Source organism: Odontesthes bonariensis, chromosome 18, assembly GCF_027942865.1.
Source record: "Odontesthes bonariensis isolate fOdoBon6 chromosome 18, fOdoBon6.hap1, whole genome shotgun sequence".
NCBI lineage: Eukaryota > Metazoa > Chordata > Actinopteri > Atheriniformes > Atherinopsidae > Odontesthes > Odontesthes bonariensis.
Window position 1 is genome coordinate 2,691,986 of NC_134523.1, and position 23,930 is coordinate 2,715,915.

The 23,930-nt window shown below is 41.4% G+C and overlaps 1 protein-coding gene across 1 annotated transcript; it reads right to left on the reverse strand.

Annotated features, from left to right (window-relative positions):
- Window positions 1–6,038: 6,038 nt before the first annotated feature.
- Window positions 6,039–17,734, reverse strand: LOC142368020 (terminal nucleotidyltransferase 5A-like). Its single transcript, XM_075450062.1, has 2 exons — window positions 17,248–17,734; window positions 6,039–8,462 (listed from the first exon to the last, which is right to left on the reverse strand). The coding sequence occupies exons 1-2, from the start codon at window positions 17,401–17,403 to the stop codon at window positions 7,437–7,439; spliced, it is 1,182 nt and encodes a 393-aa protein (XP_075306177.1). The 5' UTR covers window positions 17,404–17,734; the 3' UTR covers window positions 6,039–7,436.
- Window positions 17,735–23,930: the final 6,196 nt, after the last annotated feature.

The following is a 23,930-nucleotide window of genomic DNA, read 5'->3' on the forward strand; positions in this document are numbered from 1 at the left end:
TCAAACTGCATTTAAAGAAAGAAAGCATGTGGAAAATGATTCTATAATCTGATAAATCAAACTCCAAGCACCGCCGAACACCTGGACTGGTACAATCGGTGATCCATCCATTAGGACAGTGAGACAAAGCAAACAGCCAAAATGTTAGAGGACATGTAGAATAATAATGGAGTGGACCCAAGATATTTCTATGAATGTACTTTGGCTGCAAAGTGAAAAAGCCAAGTCTTTTAAACCCACAGAACATTTGTACATTTACCTGAGGATTATTTTGTAAAAGTGATGGGGACTGAGTCCTTTCTTTCCATGAAAAAATGCCTCATGGCCTTGGGTATGACTATGAATGGGGATCTATCAATGTGCTAGTATTGTTCTGCAGCAGGCTGGCCCCTCACAGCACATGCAAAATTGCATCATATGGCTGGATTGCTCCACCTGGGAAGTTGCCAAGATTGGTTCCTCTGATCTTCCAGGTGGAACATATGAGCAGTCTGACCTCACATTTCTGAGAAGTTGATGGTGCCAAACAGATTCAAAGCAGAAGTTCTGAGCAATGATGGTTTATTTTGCTCATGATATGCATTAAAGAAATAAAAAAAATCTTATGGATATGTTGAAAGGTTAATAATTTAAAGTGACTGTACAGTCAGACAGTGGTGATGCAATGTTGCATTGTTTGCAGGGTTGGTGTGAAATTATCATCGGATTAAGAAGTATCTCCCTGTATCATGGCAAAGGGAGTGAATACATATGCTAAATGTATTATACACCATAAATATCATGATTTTACACTCTTTTTATACAGAAATTCCCAGGTAGTTGCTTTTTGACTGAATAAAACCTAGAGTGCAGGCAATTTCTCATAGCCCGCTATATGGCACTGACAATCTCTTTATATTTGAGGGAAACAAATATAAACATAAACATCGCCATGGTGAAGCCACTCTGAATATCCACAGAGTCTACAAATAGACATCCTGTGAGTTCCTGGGAATTGGATGCTAACTACATGATGATGGCTGGAGCAATGCCACTCACTCCTGTAAAACTGCTTTATGAGAAAAACTTCAGTACCACTTCCTTCATTCTTAAGCTGTAAAGACTGAAATTAGTATCAATTTGATTTAATCATTCTTGACTAAAAGATTTTTATTTGATTTTAGTACATCGCAATGGGGAATTTTTGTATATGTGGTCACTTTATGGAACTTAATTTGGATAGTAACATCTAAAACTGGGAGAGCCCAGTTCTTACCATTTTCTTCGATTAGAAAATTTAATTTGTTAACTTCCTGTCCAATTTTGCCCAAAGCCATCCCCCACAACAAATATCAATGAAACCTCCTCTTTTTAGACCACTGCGTGCATCTTTGTTTGATAAGATTCAGCCGGTCATGTCTCAGCTTATCTGAGAACAAATAGGTTTTACTGTTGCAATCTCCCCTGGCGGCCTATATACCCAGATTGGGAGCGGAGAAATGACAACAGTGAACATTTGTATACACACTAGTCCTGACCCTTCTCATCACCCCCCAGCTGGTGTCTGTCACAACTAAAGAAGACATTCCCATGATCTAATCAGTCAACATGCAAACCTACCGCATCTCTGAGCAACATGCACGCTGCAGTCATCTGACAGAGATTAGTTTTCACAGCAGACTGACACTGTAGGGAGGAAAGAATGATAACAGAATCCTTAAACTTCAGCAGCCATGGTTGGAGCTCAACCCTGAGGAGGCCACCCACATAGACCGACGAAAACGGGGGCCAAAAGGTCAAGCTACAGAGAACTGGCGGTGGGTGTTGTGGAACAGCATGGACCAGCGACAAACTGATCTGGGTCAACTGTCTGACAAAAGAATTTGCAATGATTTCTTTAGACAGAACATCCATCCATCCATTTTCTATACCCACTGAATCCGTCAGTCGGGTCGCGGGGGGGCTGGAGCCTATCCCAGCAGTCATTGGGCGAGAGGTGGGGTACACCCTGGACAGGCCGCCAGTCCTAGACCGAACACATTACTCCAAATAATGATTTTTGACTAGTGGTTGAGACATATATGGGTGGTTTCAAAAGCCCCTTTCACACTGCCGAATAACCCGCGTTTAATTCGCGAATTTAGCGTGTCCGCTGTTGCGTTCACACTGCCGACCCGGGCTGCCGCGTCAACTCGACTCGCCTTTCGACCCGCGTCGGACCCTAGTCTTTTTGCCGAGCCGAGTTTGATGTGAACGCAATCGACGCGGGTCGGACGTGGGCGTGACGTGAGGAGTTTAAAAGACAGAATGGACAGCTGATTCAGAACAACAGCGACAGGTGAGGACAAGTTTTACTCTGTTTTACATCAAGTTCGAGACATTTTTGAAGATGGCCAACTGGGGAGACAAGGAGGTCCGCGAGCTCCTCAGCCTCCGAGCAGAGGACGTTATTTACCGCCACATTTCGGGGACGGATGGACCTCTGCTGGAAGGGCTGGCGAGAAAGATGGGAGAGCGCGATTTCCCACGTAGCAAGACGCACTGTAAAGTAACATCGCCATGAACTACATATACAATTGCAAAAACGAGTTCTCAAGGTGTCCCGCCATCGTTTGTTTGAAAAATTTGATGCAGACAGGTGTATTTAACCCTACCTCTGACGCATGGCTTGTGCCTACGTCATTGTACACGCCCAGCATTTTATGTGTTTCGTGTGACGCTCTGCCACTAGGCAACTCCCCCTGAACTCGGCTTCTGGCGACACGGGTCACCAACACGCCAAGCGTTCACATTGCTCGACGCGGGTCGAAGGTGCAATTTGGACCCGCTAAGGTAGCGGGTCGCAGTGTGAAAGGGGCTAAAGTCACAAACAACTCGAAGTGACACATCAAAAACCTGTCAAATTATTTGGGACTGCCATAGTCTGAAAATAGGCCATTCAGTAAACAGTTTAGATTGGCAGGGCATCATTATGTCATAGTGCTACCCCAGAGCAGAATAATCCAGCCTCTCCATCTTTATCTATGCCCAAAACTTTACATCGTGCTGCATTTGTTGCACCTCAGAAATAGGAGGTTAGAACTCTTTTACTTTTGCTTCGCCATTAACGGCACATTTTCATCAGCAGTTACAAAGGTTACTCAACTTCAGGAAAAAATTGTTAACTTTTTGGGGGGTTTTTTAGATGAAGAGTAGCAAATTAAAGATTTTCATTTGCAAACGTTTCTGTCCAACTTAAAATGCAGAAGTAAAATCAGTTTCAAGGTTCCAACTAGGCAAAGACAACTTTTATCATTTTCTTTGATATTTCTTGGTCGGAAGCTGAAAATTCTGAGTTGCCATTTCATACTAAATACAAAATCAATGGGCATTTAAACATAAAAAAAAAAGATTCCCCATATAAGTAACAGTTCATATCATTAGCCTCCAAAAACTTAAAGGAGGCATGGAGGAACTAACCAACAGTAATGTGGAGGATTTTTGACTAATCTGTAAAATAGGTTACTTCAGTTAGCCTTTCTGTGGTGTGGTATTTAACACTCTGGGCCAGTTCAATGCATGACAATCCATGACCCACAACCAGCCTGTTTCAAAAAGAAAAATCAGTTCCAGTTTTATGTTGTTAAATTGCAGATGAGGGAAATGTAATGTAAGTTTTGTAAAAAAAAGTTTTGTCACATGCTTTTCTATCAGTTTGGTGTGTGCTATAGTGAGCGTGCCTTCCGGCCTGTATGCTTCACATACACTAATAATGTGCTTCAGAGGTTATTTAGCACAATTTATTTTGAAATTTACGACAAGAAATTGGCTAACTTGTCAAAAAAAAGGCATATGTCTTCGTTAAATCTAAAGTGCGTGTAGTATGAGACATTCCAGCTTCTCTTGGAGCAGCTACCTGTCCATTTGTACAGATTAATTCAATCTTTTTTTGCACAAAGCTTATTTAAAGGTTTGTTTCATCATTGAAAAGGGGTCTATCAAACCGTACCAAGTAGGATGTGTCTTCAAGTCAAGTCAAGTCAAATTTATTTGTATAGCACATTTCATGTACAAAACAATTCAAAGTGCTTTACATCAAATAAAAGCATTACAGCAGGGAGTGCAAGAAGCATTAAAAATACATAAAATAATATAAAGAGAAACAATATAAAATAATTTGAATGAATTAAAATGATTAAAAACAAGCAACAGTCCAGATAAGTTCAAAGATAGCGTGCAGATTTCATGCATCGACACATGAGAAAAGAAATGTTTTTAACCTGGATTTAAAAATGTCTCCATTTGGTGAAAGTTTAATCTCCACTGGCAGTTTGTTCCACTTGTTTGCAGCATAACAGCTAAATGCTGCTTCTCCATGTTTAGTCTGGACTCTGGACTGGACCAGCTGACCTGAGTGCTTGGATCTAAGAGCTCTGCTAGGTTTATATTCTCGGAACATATCACATATCTTCAAGCACACTTGTTATTTTGGCTCTATAAGCAATGAACAAAAAGTCTGACTTGAATGTAAACCTTCAGAGGGAAACATTTCCCTTGTCTCATTCATATCTTGTGTTTTCTTTTGAAATTTACTTTAAAATACAACTGAGCACTTCAGTCCCGCAAGTACGAGGGTTACAGTTCCTCTTTTAAGGCCACGAACTTTCTACCTCTACCAGATTGCCACAATGAACAGGTGTGTCCAAGTTACATGTCATTTGATGTTCTGTGAAGATCATCATTTAAATTGGATATGAGAAAGAAATGCTAAACTAGTTTAGCACCCTCCTTTCACCACCTGGTCCCATAGCTAGGGATGGGAATTGATCAGATTGTTACGATTCCAATTCCATTTTCGATTCTGCTTAACGATTCGGTTCTTTGTCGGTTCCCTTATCGATTCTCATTTGGAGAAAAAGGACAACAAACCGGTCGATAGGCATCAACTTTGTTTAGTTTAGAAGTAACACGAGTCATGACCTTACAAACCCAACAACGGTGAGGTCCACATTGGTCTATCCTGGCCTGGGTAATTTAACTCTTCCTGCTCTGGTGAAAGGAGAAGCTGGAGGTAGAGGTGAACTGGGGGTAGTACCACCAGCCTCTGGCTCTGAGCCAGTCAGGCTCTGTCTCTCATGATTTCATCTAAATGTAATGCCTGAGAAGGCATTCATTTAACCTTAACCGTTACTAACAGCAGCTTTTACAATGAGGCAAATGGAGCTAACATGATAGGCAGTGTTTGTTAGTTAGTTACCTGCAGTGTTAGCCGCGGACATGCTAACGTTGCTAACGTTGCTGGGTTCAGATTCACCAACGTTAGTCCGGAGCAGATCGAAAACGCGACATTCATTCATAGTTATTGCATGTTGGTAGTATTTCCTCCCTTTGGTGAAATATTCACTTTGCAAGTTGCCCTGTTGTCGTCTTTTTTAGGGATGTATAATCAAACTTTCGAGCGTTTGTACCGCTTGGGCGCCATGTTTACTGTTGGCTGCCGGCTGCGCTGGACTCGCCACGCAACATTACGTGGTGACGCCATTCGCGGCCACTGGAATCGATAAGGGAATCGTTTGGCGATTTTGCAAGGAATTGAAACACTGGGAACCGGTTCTCAACAAGAACCGGTTTTCGATTCCCATCCCTACCCATAGCAATCTGCTTTAGATCTCAAATTATCTGAGGAAAACAGTGGAGATCCCTCCTCTCTTGGCAGAGGCCTAGGAAAGCCCTTGTCATGGAACTGGAAGAAAGTAGCTAATGTATGGGCTCAAGACTGAGGGGAATCCGTTTCTGTTGTGGTGAGGTGTGTGTGTGTGTGTGTGTGTGTGGGGGGGGGGGGGTAACAGATTTTGAACAAGTAAGTGTTTGTTTTGGGGCAGCAGTCAGTGTCTGGCTGATGGGACAGACAACACACAAGGCAGCCTGTGTGTGATAAAGAAAGATAGTGAAAGATTGACGTCAGGAGATCTCTACAGCTGCTGAAACTGAGACTGTGAGATGCACAGAATGGAGATAAAGTATGCATTCATATACCCACATTTCCAGACTGTTTGTCCCCACCTCTACTCCAAGAATCTGTAAAGAAAGACCAATGCACCATCATCTTTAAACTGTTAACATTTTTTTAATGATTTAAAAAGAAACACCCTGACCCTGAATATCAAAATGTACAGTAACCTGATGAAAAAGATTCAAAAACAGGTCTTATATATACACACACATGTATGTTCATATATATAGTGACTACTCTAAAGATGTTGGTCATATTCAGGCACTTGGAACCATACACAGTCTTTGTCGTGCTACAATGCTACACAAGAGAATATTTCTTTGGTTGTTTCCCCCTCCCATTCAGGTCAGCTGAAACCACAGTAAGAACAAGAAAAAAAAAACTTTTTTTGATTTATTATCTACATTTCATTGAAGTCCAAATACAAGCCTCTATTAGAAAAGAAACAGAACCGTCATTTATCAGGCCTTCATATTTTTCCATGGTTGTTCATTTTGGTTATGAAATGACAACAAAATAAAAGGGAACAATGATAAGTGGCTCGAATTCGACCCCTGACCCCCCCCACATACACACACACAGACACTTTTTTTTTTGTTACAGCAGTATTATTCAATATAACTTAGTGAAATGGTTTTGGTATACAGTGAGATTTGGCTAAATAAACAAGATTGAATCTTTTTTCTCCACATTGGACATCAAATCAAAACAGCCATGTTGCTACAGAGGTACCGAGCTCTCTAACTGGCTGCATTCTGGCCCGCTCACGGCTCCATCACTGGATCAAGATGTGCGCTGGAAACATTTCAGTTTTGCCATAGTTCAGAGCAGCGTTGCTGACAATTCCCATATTTTACAAAAAACTGAGCACACATTTGCATCTGGTTTGGATGTTTTGTACTTGAACTGTACACCTTTCTGCCTCCTCTGTCATTTTAAATATCAGCATAGCCAATCTCACAATAAAGCTGCTTTTTATTCAAAAACAAAAACATGAAAATGAAAACAATGAAGTTGTAAATTTGGCAGCACTGAAAAACAACATGAAATATGACAGAGAACAAGATGGTCAGCAATGGTATTGCATTCCTCATATTGTTTTTTTTTTTCATTTTTCTATTTACCTCTACTAAAACAGTTTTGCTCTATATGTGTTACAACAAAATTAACAATAAATGGAGTGGAGCACAATCATTGCTAAATACACATTTAAATATGTTCGCAAATGAATTCCATGTTTCGGAGACACAAGTCAGAAGGGCAAAAGTGGGCTTGACCAAGAAAGTTAACGGTCTCGCAAAGAGATGCACAGTTCAAAGGCCCAATGGGCACACTCGTGGATTAGGAGCGGATTTTATTCTGCAGCCACGATGGAGCCAGGACACGATGCTTGCTGTGGACTTTGCAGGTGATGAATGCTCGTCCTTACATTAATGTAAAGGTAAAACATTGGCAATGCCACAGCTCAGCTGCAAGGCAGCCACGTTTGGTAAGAATTACTACATGTAGACATGGGGGACTGAACTTGTGCCACATAGTAGTTGCTGAAGTTGACGTCTCTGACATAGGGGGCAGGCTGGTAGTAGCAGGTGATGTTCGACAGAGCAGGAATAGCGTTCTGCTCGGCCATTACGCGTAGTGCCAGGGCAGAAATGAGTGCCAGCGTCTGCCGGCGCTCGTGACCCATCAGACACACAGTGCTTTCATCCACCACTCGCCTCAGCGTCACCAGATACTCATAGCGCTTGTGCTCCATGCCTGCAAAGTGGTTCTGCAGATACGCCTCCAGCTTCCTCTGCTGCTCGATTATATCAGGGAAGTCGATGAAGAAGCGTGAACACATGTAGCGCTGCATCTGTTTCATCTGACTCTCAGAGGACGGATGGAAGCCGCGCACGAGCAGGTGGCAGTACTTGAGCAGCCCGCCACCCCGGATCTCTTCAGGGCTGCGGGTGGCGATAGTCTTGAAACAAAGATGATTCAGAGCTAATTCAAAATCTCCGTACATGCTCTCACCCTGCACCGTGGGGTGGAAGGTCTCGGACATGGCCGTCTCCGAGCAGCGGTCAAAGAGCAGCAGCGAGTCCAGAGTGATCTGGAAGGAGTCGACACTGAACTCGAACTGCCTTCTCAGGGAGTCCACGAACTTCAGTTCCACATTTTTGCCAGTGTTGTTGGAAAGCGAGATGAGGCTCCATCGGTCTGTGTCATTGCAAACCTTCACCAGTTTCTGCACGTAAGCTTCCTTGAGGGCAAGAGCTGTGATTCGTTCCCTGCACACGCCTTCAGGCAAGAAATCCACCAGGCAGTCCAGCACCACATCCTTTACCAGACGAAAGGTTTTGTCATCGGTAAGATTCAGGCCAAAGATTAGATCCAGATCTTTGTAGCCAAGGCCGTTGTCCTGATGAAGCACATGGCTGGCTGCTGAGCCGTTCAGCTTAACGTCACGTACAACCATTCCGTGCTCCTCGAGGCGAGCCCTGACCACCTAAAAGATACAGACAGAGACAGAAACTGAGTGAAAGGATCCAAAAACAAGATAAGAATCAGAGGAGGCAGACACAGTAAGCGCAAGTCTGCACATGCTGCTCACCTCTTACTGCTTCAAATAAAAAGAACCTTAGGGCTATCATTCAAACTTAATCTAGCACGAGAATAAAGTAGGATGTGCATGATGAGGAATGCGTATATAATGTTCATTTTATAGTTCTTCTACATGCTGAGATGAGCTTTATGAGAAACAAGGCTGTTGTTAACAAAAAATGCAGCAAGATTTTTTTGTCAGCATCAAGTAAGAATAAGTAAAGCCAGTGGTAGATTTCTGAGGTAGGTAGACTACCCGTGTGTTGCTACAGAACAACCACAACAAAGTGGCTGTTTGGAAATGGTTATGCTTTCTGTCAATTCTTTAAGTAGTCTTCTTCTGGCTGTTTGGAAGCAAAATATGAACAATTTAAAGGGCTTAAGACTTTTGCACAGTACTCCCAAAACACTTGCTGGCAGGGAACAGGGTTTATCTGGTGATTCGAATACACTCCACACACGCACTGCTGGGGGAAACTGCTGAACTACAGACAGCTGAGATGCTCATGCTTCCTGTCTGTTGCACCACGCCAATAACACAAAGGGGAGAAAAACAAGTAATGAGCCCAATTCTGAAGAAATCCAAAACGCAGCTGTGCATTGGAGAACTTCCACTGCCTTTAAAAAACTTTTTACCAAACTGGGCCAGTTCAAGAAATGCCTCACAATAAGAATGTGCCAAAAAAGAAGGATCAGTACCAGTTGTCAGTTGCCAAACAATGCAAGTATCCCAGAATGAAAGGAAGATGAGTCTGAGTCTGGTTGGTGAGGTGTGCTAGTGTGAGCACATATGCTCTCTCTAAAACAGTAATAGCTTGTTATGGAGTTATTTAATTCAATTTAATGCCACATTCATGTGTAAAAAAAATAAATAAATACCATCATCAGATACTGACTTAGAGTCAAAAAACAGATAAGCTGAAACTGTGCAGTTTTGTTTTCCTATGAATGATGGACTTCCACCCAGTGCTATTCCTGCAGGGAGTCCAGGGTGCTTCGAGCACGGGTACAAACCGAGCATAATAGTAGCTTTAAAAGAGGCAAAGCAGAAGCTGAAACCCTCTATTACAGGCTTGTGTAAAGACATGGTTGAGGCATGTGCTGAGGTACTTTGTCCCAAAGGTATTTTGACCAAAGAATGTCACAGCTATTTCATTAAGAACTCAGGAAAATGTGTCAACTTGTGGAAAAGGGGCATCAGTTTTTAAGTCTCACTGAAGTCACAAGCTGCCCGGTGGTGTGTTCAGCCGAACACAAACACATTTAAAAAGTAAAACCATATGTATGCAATTATTCAATCTCAAATATTTGATTGTCATTTATTTTGTGACAAATATAGCAGCTGTATAAAGAGTCTCTGGCCATACAGATGGACTGCAGCTACTTTGTATTTCTCTACCAATTCTCCATCACCTCCACCACTGAGACAAGGCCAGCTGGTTAGCACAAACAGCACTCTGAATTTCATACTGTGGTGGGGTTCCACAAATAAATGCAACACTGTCTTGAAGGGATTACAAAAAAAGCTAAATAAAGATAATAAATGAGTCGCCAAATATACTTTGACAGACGTTCATATACCTGGGTGACCTGCCCAAACAACTCTCTGCAGACCTCTATCCTCAAGATCCAAGTTCCTACAGTGGCTTCTGTGTAAAGCAGGTATGGACAAGTGAATTTTGTGTTTCTGAGCAAAAAAATAAGCAATGGAATAGCTGACTGGCTAGTTTGGCTAGTTTTTTTGTATGGTTTTGGTGTGAAAGCACCAAAGTAGATGCCTGTATTACTGCCATTGTCAAAGGAGCCGAGTGGATTTGAAGAGAGCATAGACTGATGGCAGCCTCTCAGCAACATTGGACTGACTTAAATAATCCGATCACGGTTTTATTTTTATTGGATTGTAATATCTTAGAAGTTTTAATAGTGTGGTATTTTGTAATATTCTGATCTCAGACCTCTAAAAGGAAAAATGCAGTCATTCCTTACATCCTCAAATCAGCACAAACTGATATTACCAGCATGACAGAGTCTGCTGTGTCCGCAAAGGTACTTCTTCTGGAACCCTATAGGAAACAGTATACTCATGTAAAAATATCTTTGAACCTCAAAAGCACTCTCAGAAATGAAAACAAATCTCCATGAATACTACAGATTATGAAACAAAGAACATATTTCAAACTTCTTGAGAGACCAAGTTCCATCTCAGTGGCCCCCAAAGAGACAAAAACACATTAATAATGGCAGGTTGTTTACATTGTACTATTTTTAAATAGCCTATCTAACCCCCCAATTGCTGGAATGAGAAAGCTTGGATGCTTTTCTGGATCTAATTTCACATGGTTTTATGGGGCACTGGACCCGGCTACAGAGCACAGAGGGCTTTTTTCTCATTAAACTATGCATCTAGTGAAACCCACAGCAGTATTTGCTTTGACCTTACACTTAAAACAGTTGGTCTGAGTCAACAGCACATCATAATCTCCCTGTTTAGGGTCCTGAAAGGAGAATATGAGGAAGCACAGTTCCACCACCCCCGCCGTGTCCATCCTTCAGCTCTCATTAAACAGCCTTGTGCATTTCCCATATGACGCACCAGCACCTGGTAAGCCCAGCGAGGGGAGACACTTCCGCCAACGCTGGAGCAAAGAAGACTTGTAAAAAGAACCACAAACACACCAGACTGTCTAGTGCTGACAACGCCTTGGCGACACATGACAGTCTCTCCCTTTTACTTCAGCAGTCGCAATAGATTCCTTGAGTATTTCATTTAAGCTGCGGCCTGAGTGTGTTTTTATTATGGCAGTTTGAAATTGCCCAGCCATTTACTAGTCCATGGTCCCCTGGACGCCAATGACAGATCTGGGCACTGAGTCAGATCATCTCTCTGCCAAGCAAATGGCAACAGCAAGTAAAGAGTTACGAGTCTCTGACCTTCACAGCCAACCCAAAACTAATCCAGCCAGAGAGTTGCACAGTAGCTTGGCATATAGCGGGGGATGTGATGATGGATTTTTCCCTGATTTGAAAAGCTTTCCTGAGTTTCCTATGCATGGGTGGTCATTTCACCTGTGTGCCTAAACCAGAGTGAGCCCTGGGATGAAATGTGATGCTGTTCTTCCTCTGTGTAATATATGTTTTCAGTGAAGGATTTATTCAGCTGCTTTAATGATTCACAGTATGCCTCAGTAAACTCTGACTTTATAGGATATTTTCACACCCAAGGAACACATTTTAGAATTGTATTTCATCTTTGAAGTGCCTTAGGATGACACTTGTTGTAATTTGGCGCTATATAGATCAAATTAAATGTTGTATTAGATGTCAGACAAAACTAGTAAAAACAACTCTAACAACTCCCAAGTTATCATATTCTGATTGTTTGGCCAGGAACCTGCTGCATGGGTTTTGAACAAAGATACTGTAGAATCTCCACAGCATTACTTTTGGATGTGCAAGGTTTCGTGTGCTGGCAACGTGAGTCAAGGGATGTCATGTCACCATGGCAAGGTGGAAAATATCGGCAACTCTTTCCATAATACAATATATCTTAATGTGAAAAACCACAATCCTAACTTCACCTACGCATTTGTAATGCCTAACCTTAATCAATCATTTTGAATTTGTTGCAAAGTAGGTCAGAAGGCCGAAGGAAGGAAGTTTGTAGAGAGTCAAAGTTAAAGACTAGATTTAGGAAGTGAAAAATGGCAGTTAAAGCGGCACTATGCAACTTTTTCACGGTCATAAAATTGCTTGGCAATCATCAGATAGCTTGGCTGACCTGTTCTGATGAAAACGGTGACATTTCCATCTCCATCTGGTGGCCCTAGCCCGAAACAGCGCTTGCAACTTTGCCTGTGGCGCCGCGTGCTTTGTTTACCTCTGGAAGTCTCACGACACACGAGAGCCGAGAACTACTGCTTCACGGCAGGTCTAAAGGGCTCTGAGCCGAGCCAGGGAGCCTGATAAGACACACCTCTCTCCATTAGCTGTCGACGGCTAAATTGAATGTGGTTAGCTTCTAGAGTAGTAATATATAATATGGCTAGACTGTCGCCTTATTTTCTACGGAGCCCCCCCTACAGCTTTGGGGTGTGTATTGCATGGTAAACAAACCCCGTATTACTGAAAGTTGCATAGTGCCGCTTTAAGCCAACTCAAACATGAGTTCTTTGCTCAGGAACCAGATTTTTATACCGCTCCTTCCCTCAAACCTCTTTATGTGTTACATGTTACGTTTGGTTAGTGAGCACTATAGAATCACGGTTTCCTGTTGCAGTTTTCATTTTGGTGCAGCTGGTGTGTCTCTTACCACCACAGAGGGATAACCGGCCATATCCAGGCGTTCCCTGTGTGACAGTGAAGGGTTACCCCATTGGCAAAGGACTCTTGATCAAGTGTGTCGGTATTTGACAAAGTGGACATGAGAATGTGTTAAAAGCAACTGGGATGTTGTCTTTTTAACATTAAAACTAAGCAGTTTTGTTGGTGCGCCGATATGAAATTATAAATGAGAGAATTCACATAGATATGCTAAACAGTAAAAGCATTTGCTCTCTCAGAATCAACATAAGCACCACCACCAATATATCTATTGTTTCAGAATCAATATCCTGTATTGAATAGCCAATTCCATTAGCTGTGTTGATGTAAAAAACAGGGCAATCTAATCCTTTATTGATATATTTGTTTTCTGTTTTTGGATCCAACAGTACTCAAATAACATGATGTATAGGTTTTTAATAATAAAAATAGCTGCATAGCTAGGAAATAAATGTTCTCATTGGTGCTCTTTCCCTGGACACTCAAGAAAATAACAGAGTTTAATGAAGTTTCTAAGCCTAAGCAGAGTCAACTTCAAAGGTTTAAAATTCTGAATTAAAAATAGAAGAGAAAAAAACAGCGAAAGAGAATATAAAAAAAATAAAATCCACCCAACAAATGAACATTCCCAGGTTTCCTCCTCAATGGAGCCCTGGGAGCATGTGGTGTCTTCATGTTGCTCAGCCTCAACAAAAGCCTAGTGAGGAGTTGGTTTACAGTCTGGCGAGGGCCACAGTGGAGTCAGGCGACTGGTCTCCATTTACCATAGTGATATGGTGTTAAGCACGACCCACAAGTCCAGTGTTATTACAGCCAGTAATCCATTCCTCACAGTCTGCTTCAAATCCAGGCTACGAATTACCTTCCGTGAAAGTGGAGGTCCAAATAAGAAAATGAAAACAAACAAAAAAAAACATTCATACTCCCTTCACCCTTTCCCTTATTTAAGTAATCTATGACAGTGGTTTTCAAAGTGGGGGCCGCCAGGGGGCGCTCAGAAAATTGGAGTGAAGATAATAAAAAATTTAAAAAAAGAATTCAATTTTTTTTAAACATCTTTATAAAAAATGGTCACATTTTTTGAATCAGTATTGTTAAATACAATCATATGGAAATGTTATTTGCCATGCTTGTCTTTCTGATTGGCTGCCAGTCAAAACATCGTAAACCTGGCGGTTTGCGCCTGTTCTCAAGCTGCTCTGCTCCTCAAGCTAGCGTGTAGCTAGCTTAGCCAAAATGGACAGATTTTTGACTTGGAAGAGACTGAAAGAACTGGCCGACTAAAATAAGAAAGTATGAGGCAGCAGACATTAAGTTTGGCTTCACAGCCATACAGAAAAATGCGTCCTCTGTCTGGAGACCCTCTCAAATGAGTGTTTAAAACCTTCGAAACTTCAGCGTCACTTCATACAAAAACATCCGTCAGAGTTCTTCAGACGTAAAGAAGAGCATTTAGTCAGGCTGCATTCGCACGGCGAGCTGCTGTCCGTGAATAAAAGAAAGAAAATACCTTCTAAAAGTGGATGTTTCTTCACATATTTTGTAGCATTGTCTGTGGTTTGCAAAGGGGGGCAGAAGCTGATACTGTTTGGGGAGCCTTGGCATGGAAAAGTTTGGGAACCCCTGATCTATGACACACTCAGATATCTGTGTTTGTCATTATGTGGTGTGATGCTACATGGAGCCCCAGTAGGTGTTGCATGCTGAGGGGGGACATGGGCAGCCACCACAGGTTCCTGTTGAGGTTTGATGATGGCTGACGTCCTACGAGTCTGAGGTGTCGTTAACAGTCGAAGTTTTTTGCTTCCCGGCTCCCATTGCTCACTCACAACCAGACCACAAACAGATGTTTTTTAAATGTGGCACTCAGACAAAATCTGCTGCAGAGAGGGGACCCTGTGACTCTTTGGGGATGCCTGGTCCGACCATCACCTAACCCAGTATAAGATAGGAGGACCTGCTCCAACCCCCCCCACCCCCCCCCATCTGTCTCAGATGGATGGCTCTGTCTGATGTTCAGCTTTAAGATAATTAACATTCAACTAACAGACTGGTGGTCTCACATGTTTAAGCACATTTACCATAAATCACGAACACCTCACATTACTGTCATCCATTTTCCAAAACACATCATGGTGGTTGGGATGTCTGAAAGTGTTTTTCCCCACATCTGTGCGGCCACTGATTACCATATGGTAAGAAGATCAACTGGCAAGTTTGAAACCTGGATGACATTTTCCTTGATACGAGATGAGGAGACTGACTTGATTTTCATCACGATAATGTTGCTGCTGTCTGATGGCACATGGCAGACTTTAGAAATAAATAAAACACCAAGTTTAGCTTCGTTTCTGGCTGCTTTAAAGATGATTTAACTTCAGTACAAATGGCTAAAAAAAAATGTAGGTTAGGCGGAGCAGTAGGAGGACTCAGAATCATACTGTTCAGAAACAGACTAAGACAGGAGGGTATTTTTTCCACAGTCATAACTCAGTTTTCAAGGTCTATAGGCACAGACACAGACAAGGGCGATGAGAGGCAAAGGCAGCGGTGTACTCGTGTTCGTCAATAGACTAGAAGGGAGTCTGTGGCCTTTCTCACACACAAGGCACAGAGGGAGAGTAGGGGGCAAAGTTAAAGGGATACTCCGGAGTAGATTCACCCTGGGGTCATTTGAACCGTGACATCCAGCCAAGTAGTCCACCCAAAGTTTTTCTGATATTGGCCGAACATCAGCTGAGTTACTGAGTTATCCCGAATAGCTTCGTACAAGCGCTAACGGACCCTGGCAGTATCTCCAAAATTACCACACTAAAATCACATGCCATGACACCAAACTTCTACAGTAGTACAAATATGGTCTGTACTCACAAAACGATGCATTTGGAAGTTTGTACATAGTCCAGGAGTTTATTATTATCAACACAAGCCTGATAGCTTCTCTGCTGCTAAAGCTGCGTCGACGTCACTTCCTTGATCTGGGAGCTTCAAAGTAAGATGAGGGTTGATCTACTACTGTAGACAACAAAGCAAGGCTGCTCAATTTCTCCATTATTAAAATAAATTCACAACTCTACAACATAAAAATTCATGTAGAATATAGCATATACTTTGTTGTCTACAGTAGTAGATCAACCCTCATCTTACTTTGAAGCTCCCAGATCAAGGAAGTGACGTCAACGCAGCTTAAGCAGCAGAAAAGCTATCAGGCTTGTGTTTTTTTACTTTGGGTGAGACTACATCTGGTATTAAATTCAACAATGAAATAAAAATTTAAAAAAATGAAAAACTAAGAAAACTTTTATTATTCCCAAAGGGAAATGATATAATAAGACTGCTACTGCAGTAGACTTGTGGAGAGCAGTTGGAGGAGAATTTTCCAAAAACTGGTCTCTGAAAGGTCCATAAAAAATGCTCTGGATCATGGAAAGAAAAATGTTTGGGGTCCCTGTTGCCTGCAGGATTGTATAGTGAAGGAAAGATATGAGCAGGGGGATGTTCAGAGCAGATGGTAGGCCCCCCCTGATGATAGAGGCCCCTAAAGCCTGAGTATGTGAGGGGAGGTGGGGGGGGGGGGGGTTCTTGTCCCCACAGAAAATATGACTCACTGAACTGAAATATGAGCCTGGATTACAGGTATTTCAATGATGTCTAGTAAAACTGAAGCCGAGGTCATTCCCCGTATATTTCAACCTCGGCAAAAAAAAAAAATACTGTAGTTAGACTACTTTATGATCTTTCAAGAGCTATAAAAAAAATAAAAACTACTGAAACATTAGTGAGCTAGTGGAAAACTGCAGTCATGGTGTTAGATCATTATATCCACCTTGTATGTCTGAGAGAAGAGAGTGAGTGATCAAATCTCTCTTTCTTTTTTTATATATAGTGACTAATAAGATTTTACCACCGAGCAACAATGCAGTGAAAACTACAGAAGAGTATTAGGGCCAGGCATAAGAAATAATATTTATATTTTGCCTGTCGAGAATAAAGTCGAAATGTCGAAAATAAAGTAATTAGATGAATTAGAGGAGTTGACTTTTTTTCTCGGAAATTCGACTTTATTTAAACTCTTCCGTAGAAAACAGCAGCAACAAGTGGATTTGCTTTAAGAAAATAATATATATATATATATATATATATATATATATATATTCCATATAGCCTACTGCGTTTTTATATATTTAACTTTTTTAAGTGTATCTCACATGTGCCAAACTTAACACAAGTTAGGTTATCTACAGTTTTTTTTTTTGCAATAAAGTAAAACCTGTTGCACATACTGACGCTTCAATGTGTGAATAAGACTAGTTGGAGGTCATATTCCCCTTCTCCGTCCCAATATCCTGCGCACTTCGCTGCCGTCTCACCTGAACGATCTGTCGGGGTTGCACGGACAGCGTGGGGAAGTTCCCGCGGCCGTGGATCGGCACGCTCTCTCCCAGGATGGAGTCCAAACGCCGCACCTGATCCCAAGACAGCACGCTGAACCGCCGACTCAGCTCCGCGGCATCACCGGAGGACATGGCGACTGGGGACGACGGGCACGCTCACACGAGCGAGCTGCTGCTGCTGGATGCGAAACGGCGCTCCCTCAGAGAAGAGCCGGTGATGCTGACAGTGAGCGGAGAGGAGCAGCCGTCTCAGAAAGCTCCGAAATGCGGTGCAGTGGTGGGAAAGTTTGGCGTAACAACGGACATCTCCTTGAACTCGCAGCCTCACCGTGCTCGTGTGCCACACCGACTGACTGCGCGCGCCCCCTGCTCAGATTAGAGGCTTCTCTGAACTCTCACCGGTTTTTTTATGGGATTAACATGAGCCGTCCTATTGGCTGAGCGCAGATTTATGAACGCTTTCACACACTGAAGGCTGCAGTCGCTTTAAACGCACACACCTACTTCCCGTGCGTCAGATGACGTATAAGGACTGTAGGAAGAAATGGTAATTACAACATGAGCGAAATTAAAAGACTGGTTATCAACTAGTGGCGGCTCTATATGGGGGAAATTTTGGGTCAAAAAAATTTGTATAAATATGAACGAATTTATCAATGTATATATGATTAATATAAATATAAAAATGTGACACACAAATAAATGTATATATGTATATAAATATACATACATTTGTAAATATATTTTCGAGATTTTAAAATAAATATGCTTGACTTTGTGTGTGCAGTCTGGCAGGGTCTGATTCATGTATGTCTACCAGATGCAGAGCAGAGCAGAGCTTTTCTCGCTTGTATACACAGGGAGAAAGACGGAATGAAGTACAGGATAGAAGTTAAAATAGCCAGGTGCAGCGATTTACTGAAACCTGCAAACGAAACTTGAAAATGCAGAGTATAATTCTAACATGCTTTAACTTTGTAGCACCCACAGTTGCAGATATGCAACAAGCTTTTTATTTATTTACATTATGTTTTTATTTTTCATTTTTATTTTCATTTTTATTTATATTTACATTACATTATTTGATTTTTTAAATTTACATACATTATTTACATTCATGTGTAATATTTTTTACATTACATTTTATGTGCCGACAGTTGTCACAGCATCATTTTCTTGGCTCAGTGAATTACACTCTGCTTTGCGGTGGTCTGTTCTAGTTGGTTTGGTGTGGTCTGCTTTGTCCACCTTTCACAGCGCTAATGGGAGCTCAGCTCTCCAAATTGTATTATTACTAAATTAATCAGGAAAGCCCACAGTTGCAAATATGCAACATTGCCTAAAATGATCAAAAATAGCCCAATTCCAAAAATATTGGTTTATTCCCACCCAAAAAGATGCAAGAAGAGCCAAAATGATTTTTTTCAATGATTATTCATATGCTTGGGTGCTAAAGAGTTAAAGTTTTTTTTTTTTTAATTATTATTATTGACCCCAGCCTGAACCCTCTTAGATAAGATTACTGGTCATTCCAGTTTGGACAGCTGCGGTATTTGGCATCTGTTTAGGATGCTTCCTGGTCGCCTACCTTTGGAGGTTTTTAGGGCCTCTCCTACCCGGAGGACACCCCAGGACAGAGCCAGAAGTCGCTGGAGGGATTATACATCCTTTCTGGCCAGGGGACAACTCGGAATCCCCCAGGAGGAGCTGGGGAGTGTTACTGGGGAGCGGGATGTTTGGGATTCCCTCCTGGACCTGTTGCCTCTGACACCTGATCTCAGGTAAGTGAAGGGAAAATAGATGGATGAGGTGTTTACTGCCTTTTGCTCAATTCAATTCATTTCAATTTAATTCATATAGCGCCAAATTACAACAAATGTCATCTCGAAGGCACTTCAAAGACACAATCCAATTCAAACCAATTAGAATCCAATTTATTGTAATCCAATCCTAATCCAATCAAACCCAAACCCAACACAATTCATTGGAGCCGTGGGTCTCAGTCAGTTAGAGTCGCTCGTCTGATAACGAAAGGTTGGTAGGTTCGATTCCCACTCTCGCCACTCAAAAATTGGTGGAACGGACAGCTGGAGGGGGGCCCGTCCACCTCCTTGTCACGGCTGAGGTGCCCTTGAGCAAGGCACCGTACCCCCTATGCTCCCCGGGCGCTGCGAATGGCTGCCCACCGCTCCAGGTTGGCATCCGTCTATATATGAGTGTGTGACCCTGTGCATGTGTGTGTCAACACGTGCCAACCTGGATGGGTTAAAAGCGGAGGACAAATTTTGTGTGTATGCGTGACCAATAAATCCGATCTTAATTAAATTTCAAACGAGTCTAATTCATACATACAAAGCCAGTTTTTAAAAAGTAGCCTAGCTAAGGAAACCAACAGATTGCACCAAAACTTCTCTTTGATCCAAGTGTGCACGAGGCGACTGTGGAAGGAAAAAACTGCCTTTTAACAGGAAGAAACCTCCGGCAGAACCAGACACAGGAAGGGTGGCCATCCGCCTCCACCAGCTGGGGCTTTGGTTCCGTTCTCTGCCAACATGATCCCACACTGCTGCAGTAATGTTGAGCTCCGGGCTCTGGGGAGGATTCATCCCTCCATCAGACCTGCTGCCACTGATTTTCAGCCCACTTCTTGTGTCCTTTGGCCCAGCTCAGCCTTTTCTCCCCGTTTCCCTTCCTTAAGAACGGCTTCCTGACAGCCACCCTTCCATGGAGCCCATTTCTGATGAGGCTTCCTGACAGCCACCCTTCCATGGAGCCCATTTCTGATGAGGCTCGGGCCAACAGCAGATCAGTTCAATAAAGGACCAGATCAAGTGCACTTCAAACCCAGAAATTAAGTGACATATGGTTTAATAATATTAATGTTTTTGCATGTCATCTGAGCACATCCCAGCAGCTTTAAAATCTTTACTCTGGCTTCCAGTCAGTCACAGAATAGATTTTAAAAGCCTGCTGATGGTTTACAATCTGTGATCTGTTCAGAGAATATAAAGCCAGCAGAGCTCTTAGATCCAAGGACTCAGGTCAGCTGGTCCAGTCCAGAGTCCAGACTAAACATGGAGAAGCAGCATTTAGCTGTTATGCTGCAAACAAGTGGAACAAACTGCCAGTGGAGATTAAACTTTCACCAAATGGAGACATTTTTAAATCCAGGTTAAAAACATTTCTGTTCTCATGTGTCTATGCATGAAATCTGAACGATATCTTAACTTATCTGGACTGTTGCTGGTTTTTAAATTCATTTAAATGATTTTATTTGTTTCTCTTTATATTCTTTTATGTATTTTTAATGCTTCTTCCACTCCCTGCTGCAATGCTTTTATTTTATGTAAAGCACTTTGAACTGTTTGTACATGAAATGCGCTATATAAATAAACTTGATTTTATGATTTGATTTGATGTCTTTGGTGAAATAGAAAGTCCTTTCTAAGTGCTGCATCTTTCCAAGCAATGCTTCTTGGAAAAATATGTAATTTTTCATATAAAAAAACTAAAACAAAACAGCAATCATGGGCTTTTCCAAAGCTGGATCTTTGTTCATTTTCCTCTGATGTAGCTACACTAAAATATAAAACCAGAAGAAAAATGCAAAGTCTATGTAACACACTTGGAGGTGTTGTAACAAAGGGTCATAGCAAAGACTCAGTCATTCTGAGAAGTTTTTGTTTGACGAATAAAGCTTTGTTAAACATTTCTCAACATCCAAGATCCAACATCGTTTGTGATTACTGGGAAATTACATAATTTGTCGTGTATTTGATGCCTTCATTTTTCAGCCGAACTCAAGACAGTTTGTTTTGCATAAACACTTTCTTAAGCTTATTTAATCTGTCAAAGTGATGGCATTTAGTCATCAGATACTTGTTATTTTTGCTTTAAAGTTCCTCATACTTTAAATCCAGACATGAACACGAAGGAGAGAGCCATAGTGGATCGGGATATTTGCCATTAATGTGAGACTGGACAATAAAATCAAGTCAGGTATATCGCTAAAGTCTTTATAGAGACAGAGCTTTCTCACACCAAAATGTGATTAGCCATAACAGTCTTATTAGCAAACCAACTGAGTAGTGGTTGTATGAACCATACCAGCAGTGGTGGATGCACGCAACTCCAAATATCACTTCTCCTATATGTTTAAGCTTGCTGTAAAGTCAGTGTTCTACTCGTTAGGGTTAAACTCTGCTGCTGTAACAGCCTTTTTGTTATCAACTCGAAAAAAATGGGATCGTATACTTTAACTGAGCACACCGTCTCCACTGTCATTGCCATTTGTCAGAGAAGAAGCCACACCACCACGCAAAACTCTGCTAGTCCTTACAGAGTTTTAGTTTTCTCATAACAGCTTGCCAACTTCCTCTAAAAAATTCTACCTGCCTTAAAATTACACTGCACTGTGTTTAACAGATAGACAGTGGACGGGAGCAGTTGACGATATTGATTATTCAGAGAGCAGAAGCTAAAACTATTTAAATACAGCTTTCGCTTGTTCATTTGACTCAGACAGTATGAAAAAATAGGTGCTGCAACTGGTCAAAACAGGTAAAACCATGGAAGAGAAAAGTTTAGGCACCGCTTTTATTTATTTTTTAAGTGACATAATCTGTTGGTTTACTCTCAACCATGAAAATGAACCCACTGCTAATGTTGTAAGTAGATGTTACTAGCTCCAACCTTGTCAGTTTTCTGTCTTGAAATTCTTCCAAAAAAGCTGCGGGGTGCCCATTCAGACGTAACACTGATGCATTTCGTTGTTGAGTTATTCATGGGAAGCAGTGCAGGTTTGAAGGGGGCTTTATGTTGAAGACTTTTTCAAAGAAACAGTAGGAAAACTACATCATCATTTTGCCCTGTCATCCTCCACCAACCACCAGGAAAGTTCCTTAAATGGGACTGGGCTGTCTGTTATTAAAACCCATCCTGCTTCCATTATTACATGATTGATGAGTGTGACAACTTCTAAGAGCTGTTCAGCTGCATTCTCATGCAACCAAATAGCATTCAGAATGCCACACCTTGAAGTAATCTGTAAATTCTTTCAGTTTCCCCTTTAAATGCAGTAACATTTACTCTGCATTTGCATGCAGTTTGCTCTTAGGAATGTAAGGTTAGCTTCACCGGAACAATTTCTGTTTCTGCCATGGCTCCTTTGTGTAAATGGACCTTGTATGTAAAAGTGGTTTTTAATACACTTCACATCCAAAAAAACAACAATTAAGAAACAGATAAACAAAATAAAAAGTACATGGAGTGGCAGTTTGTATAATTTGTAGATGACACAAGTGAGAGGGTTGGATTTTGAACCTCAGCAGTGTGTGCATGCCTAAAAACAGAGACCTGTCATGCTGACGTAACCCCCATAGGGTCTGGTCTGCCTCTTTTTTTCCACTTAGAACTTCAGTAACTTTCCTCCCTAGAAGGAAAGAATGTGTTAATGTCTCAAACACACACACACACACACACACACACACACACACACACGCATGCGTGACTGCAATAGAATATTGTGTTGACAGGTTAAACAGTGACATTTCAAACTAGCCTTTAGTTAAATGTGATGAATGTGAATTATGGCAGATCTTATCAGACTGGTATTCAGCTTGCTTAACATCTATAATAGAACATATCTACTATTGCACTGTCAATCATAATTTACCCTTCAAAATAACTCTTTATTATGCAGAGTCAATTTTCAGAGTAATTTCTAGTTTTATCACAGAGGATTTTCATTTGAATATATCAGCTGCTGTGTGACATGTTTCTGTTATGACAATGATATGATGAAGTGGTGCAGAAAAAAGCCCATTTCACTCAGCTGTCGGGGCCTCCCTGTTACATCACAGTCATGTGACACATTGAGCTTGTTGCTCTATTTACTCACTGCTTTTTACATTCAATAACTCTGTTAGATAACACAGTGCAAAAGTATGTTTGTTAATGTCAGCATGGAAATCCTATGGCAACTCTTCAGAAATGGCCAATATAGCAAATAAACATTGACTTGAGGGGGATTTATTGACTGTGTGGCTATACAGCAGCGCCACTGAGGAAAAGAAATATTTGGAAATATCCTGTTCGCTAACCTGTCCTCTGGTCTGTTTATCTGTTTACTGAAGAATTATGTTTTTTCATCTGATTTCAAGGTGTGTTTTTTTCTGACAAATTTGACATAAATATTAGTTTTAATGCCAAAAAAAATATCCAGTACAGCAAGCATAACACATTTACATAGTGAGGAATTAACGCAGGTAAACAATTTATTCAGCAGCAAGGGGGCAATTTATTACAATGTTAAAGCAAAATTAAGATATTAGTAATATTTCTCTGCCGTTTGGTCAAGAACAAAATCTACCTGACACCTGAAAAACATCCTATCTCATGTTCAGCCACGAAACCACAAAACAACCGGCTGGAAATGAACATCCGGGGATAAGGCTGCTCTCTACAGCTGAACACTTTTTTATTTAAGCAAGCTTTTAGTTAGACACTAGTGAACTATGTCTCCACTTATATATATTTTTTATCTTTGTATGGTCTCTTTTGTCTTTTGTGACTTTATAATTATTCATTTTTTTTATTGGTGGCGTTTCTTATAATTGTTTTTATGTATTTGATTGTAAAGCACTTTGTGATCTTTATCT

Coding starts and splice junctions, on each gene's coding strand:
- LOC142368020 (XM_075450062.1), bottom strand. CDS start 17,403: ATGTCCTCCGGTGATGCCGCGGAGCTGAGTCGGCGGTTCAGCGTGCTG. Junction 8,463..17,247: donor AACCCCGACAGATCGTTCAG/GTGAGACGGCAG, acceptor TGTATCTTTTAG/GTGGTCAGGGCTCGCCTCGA.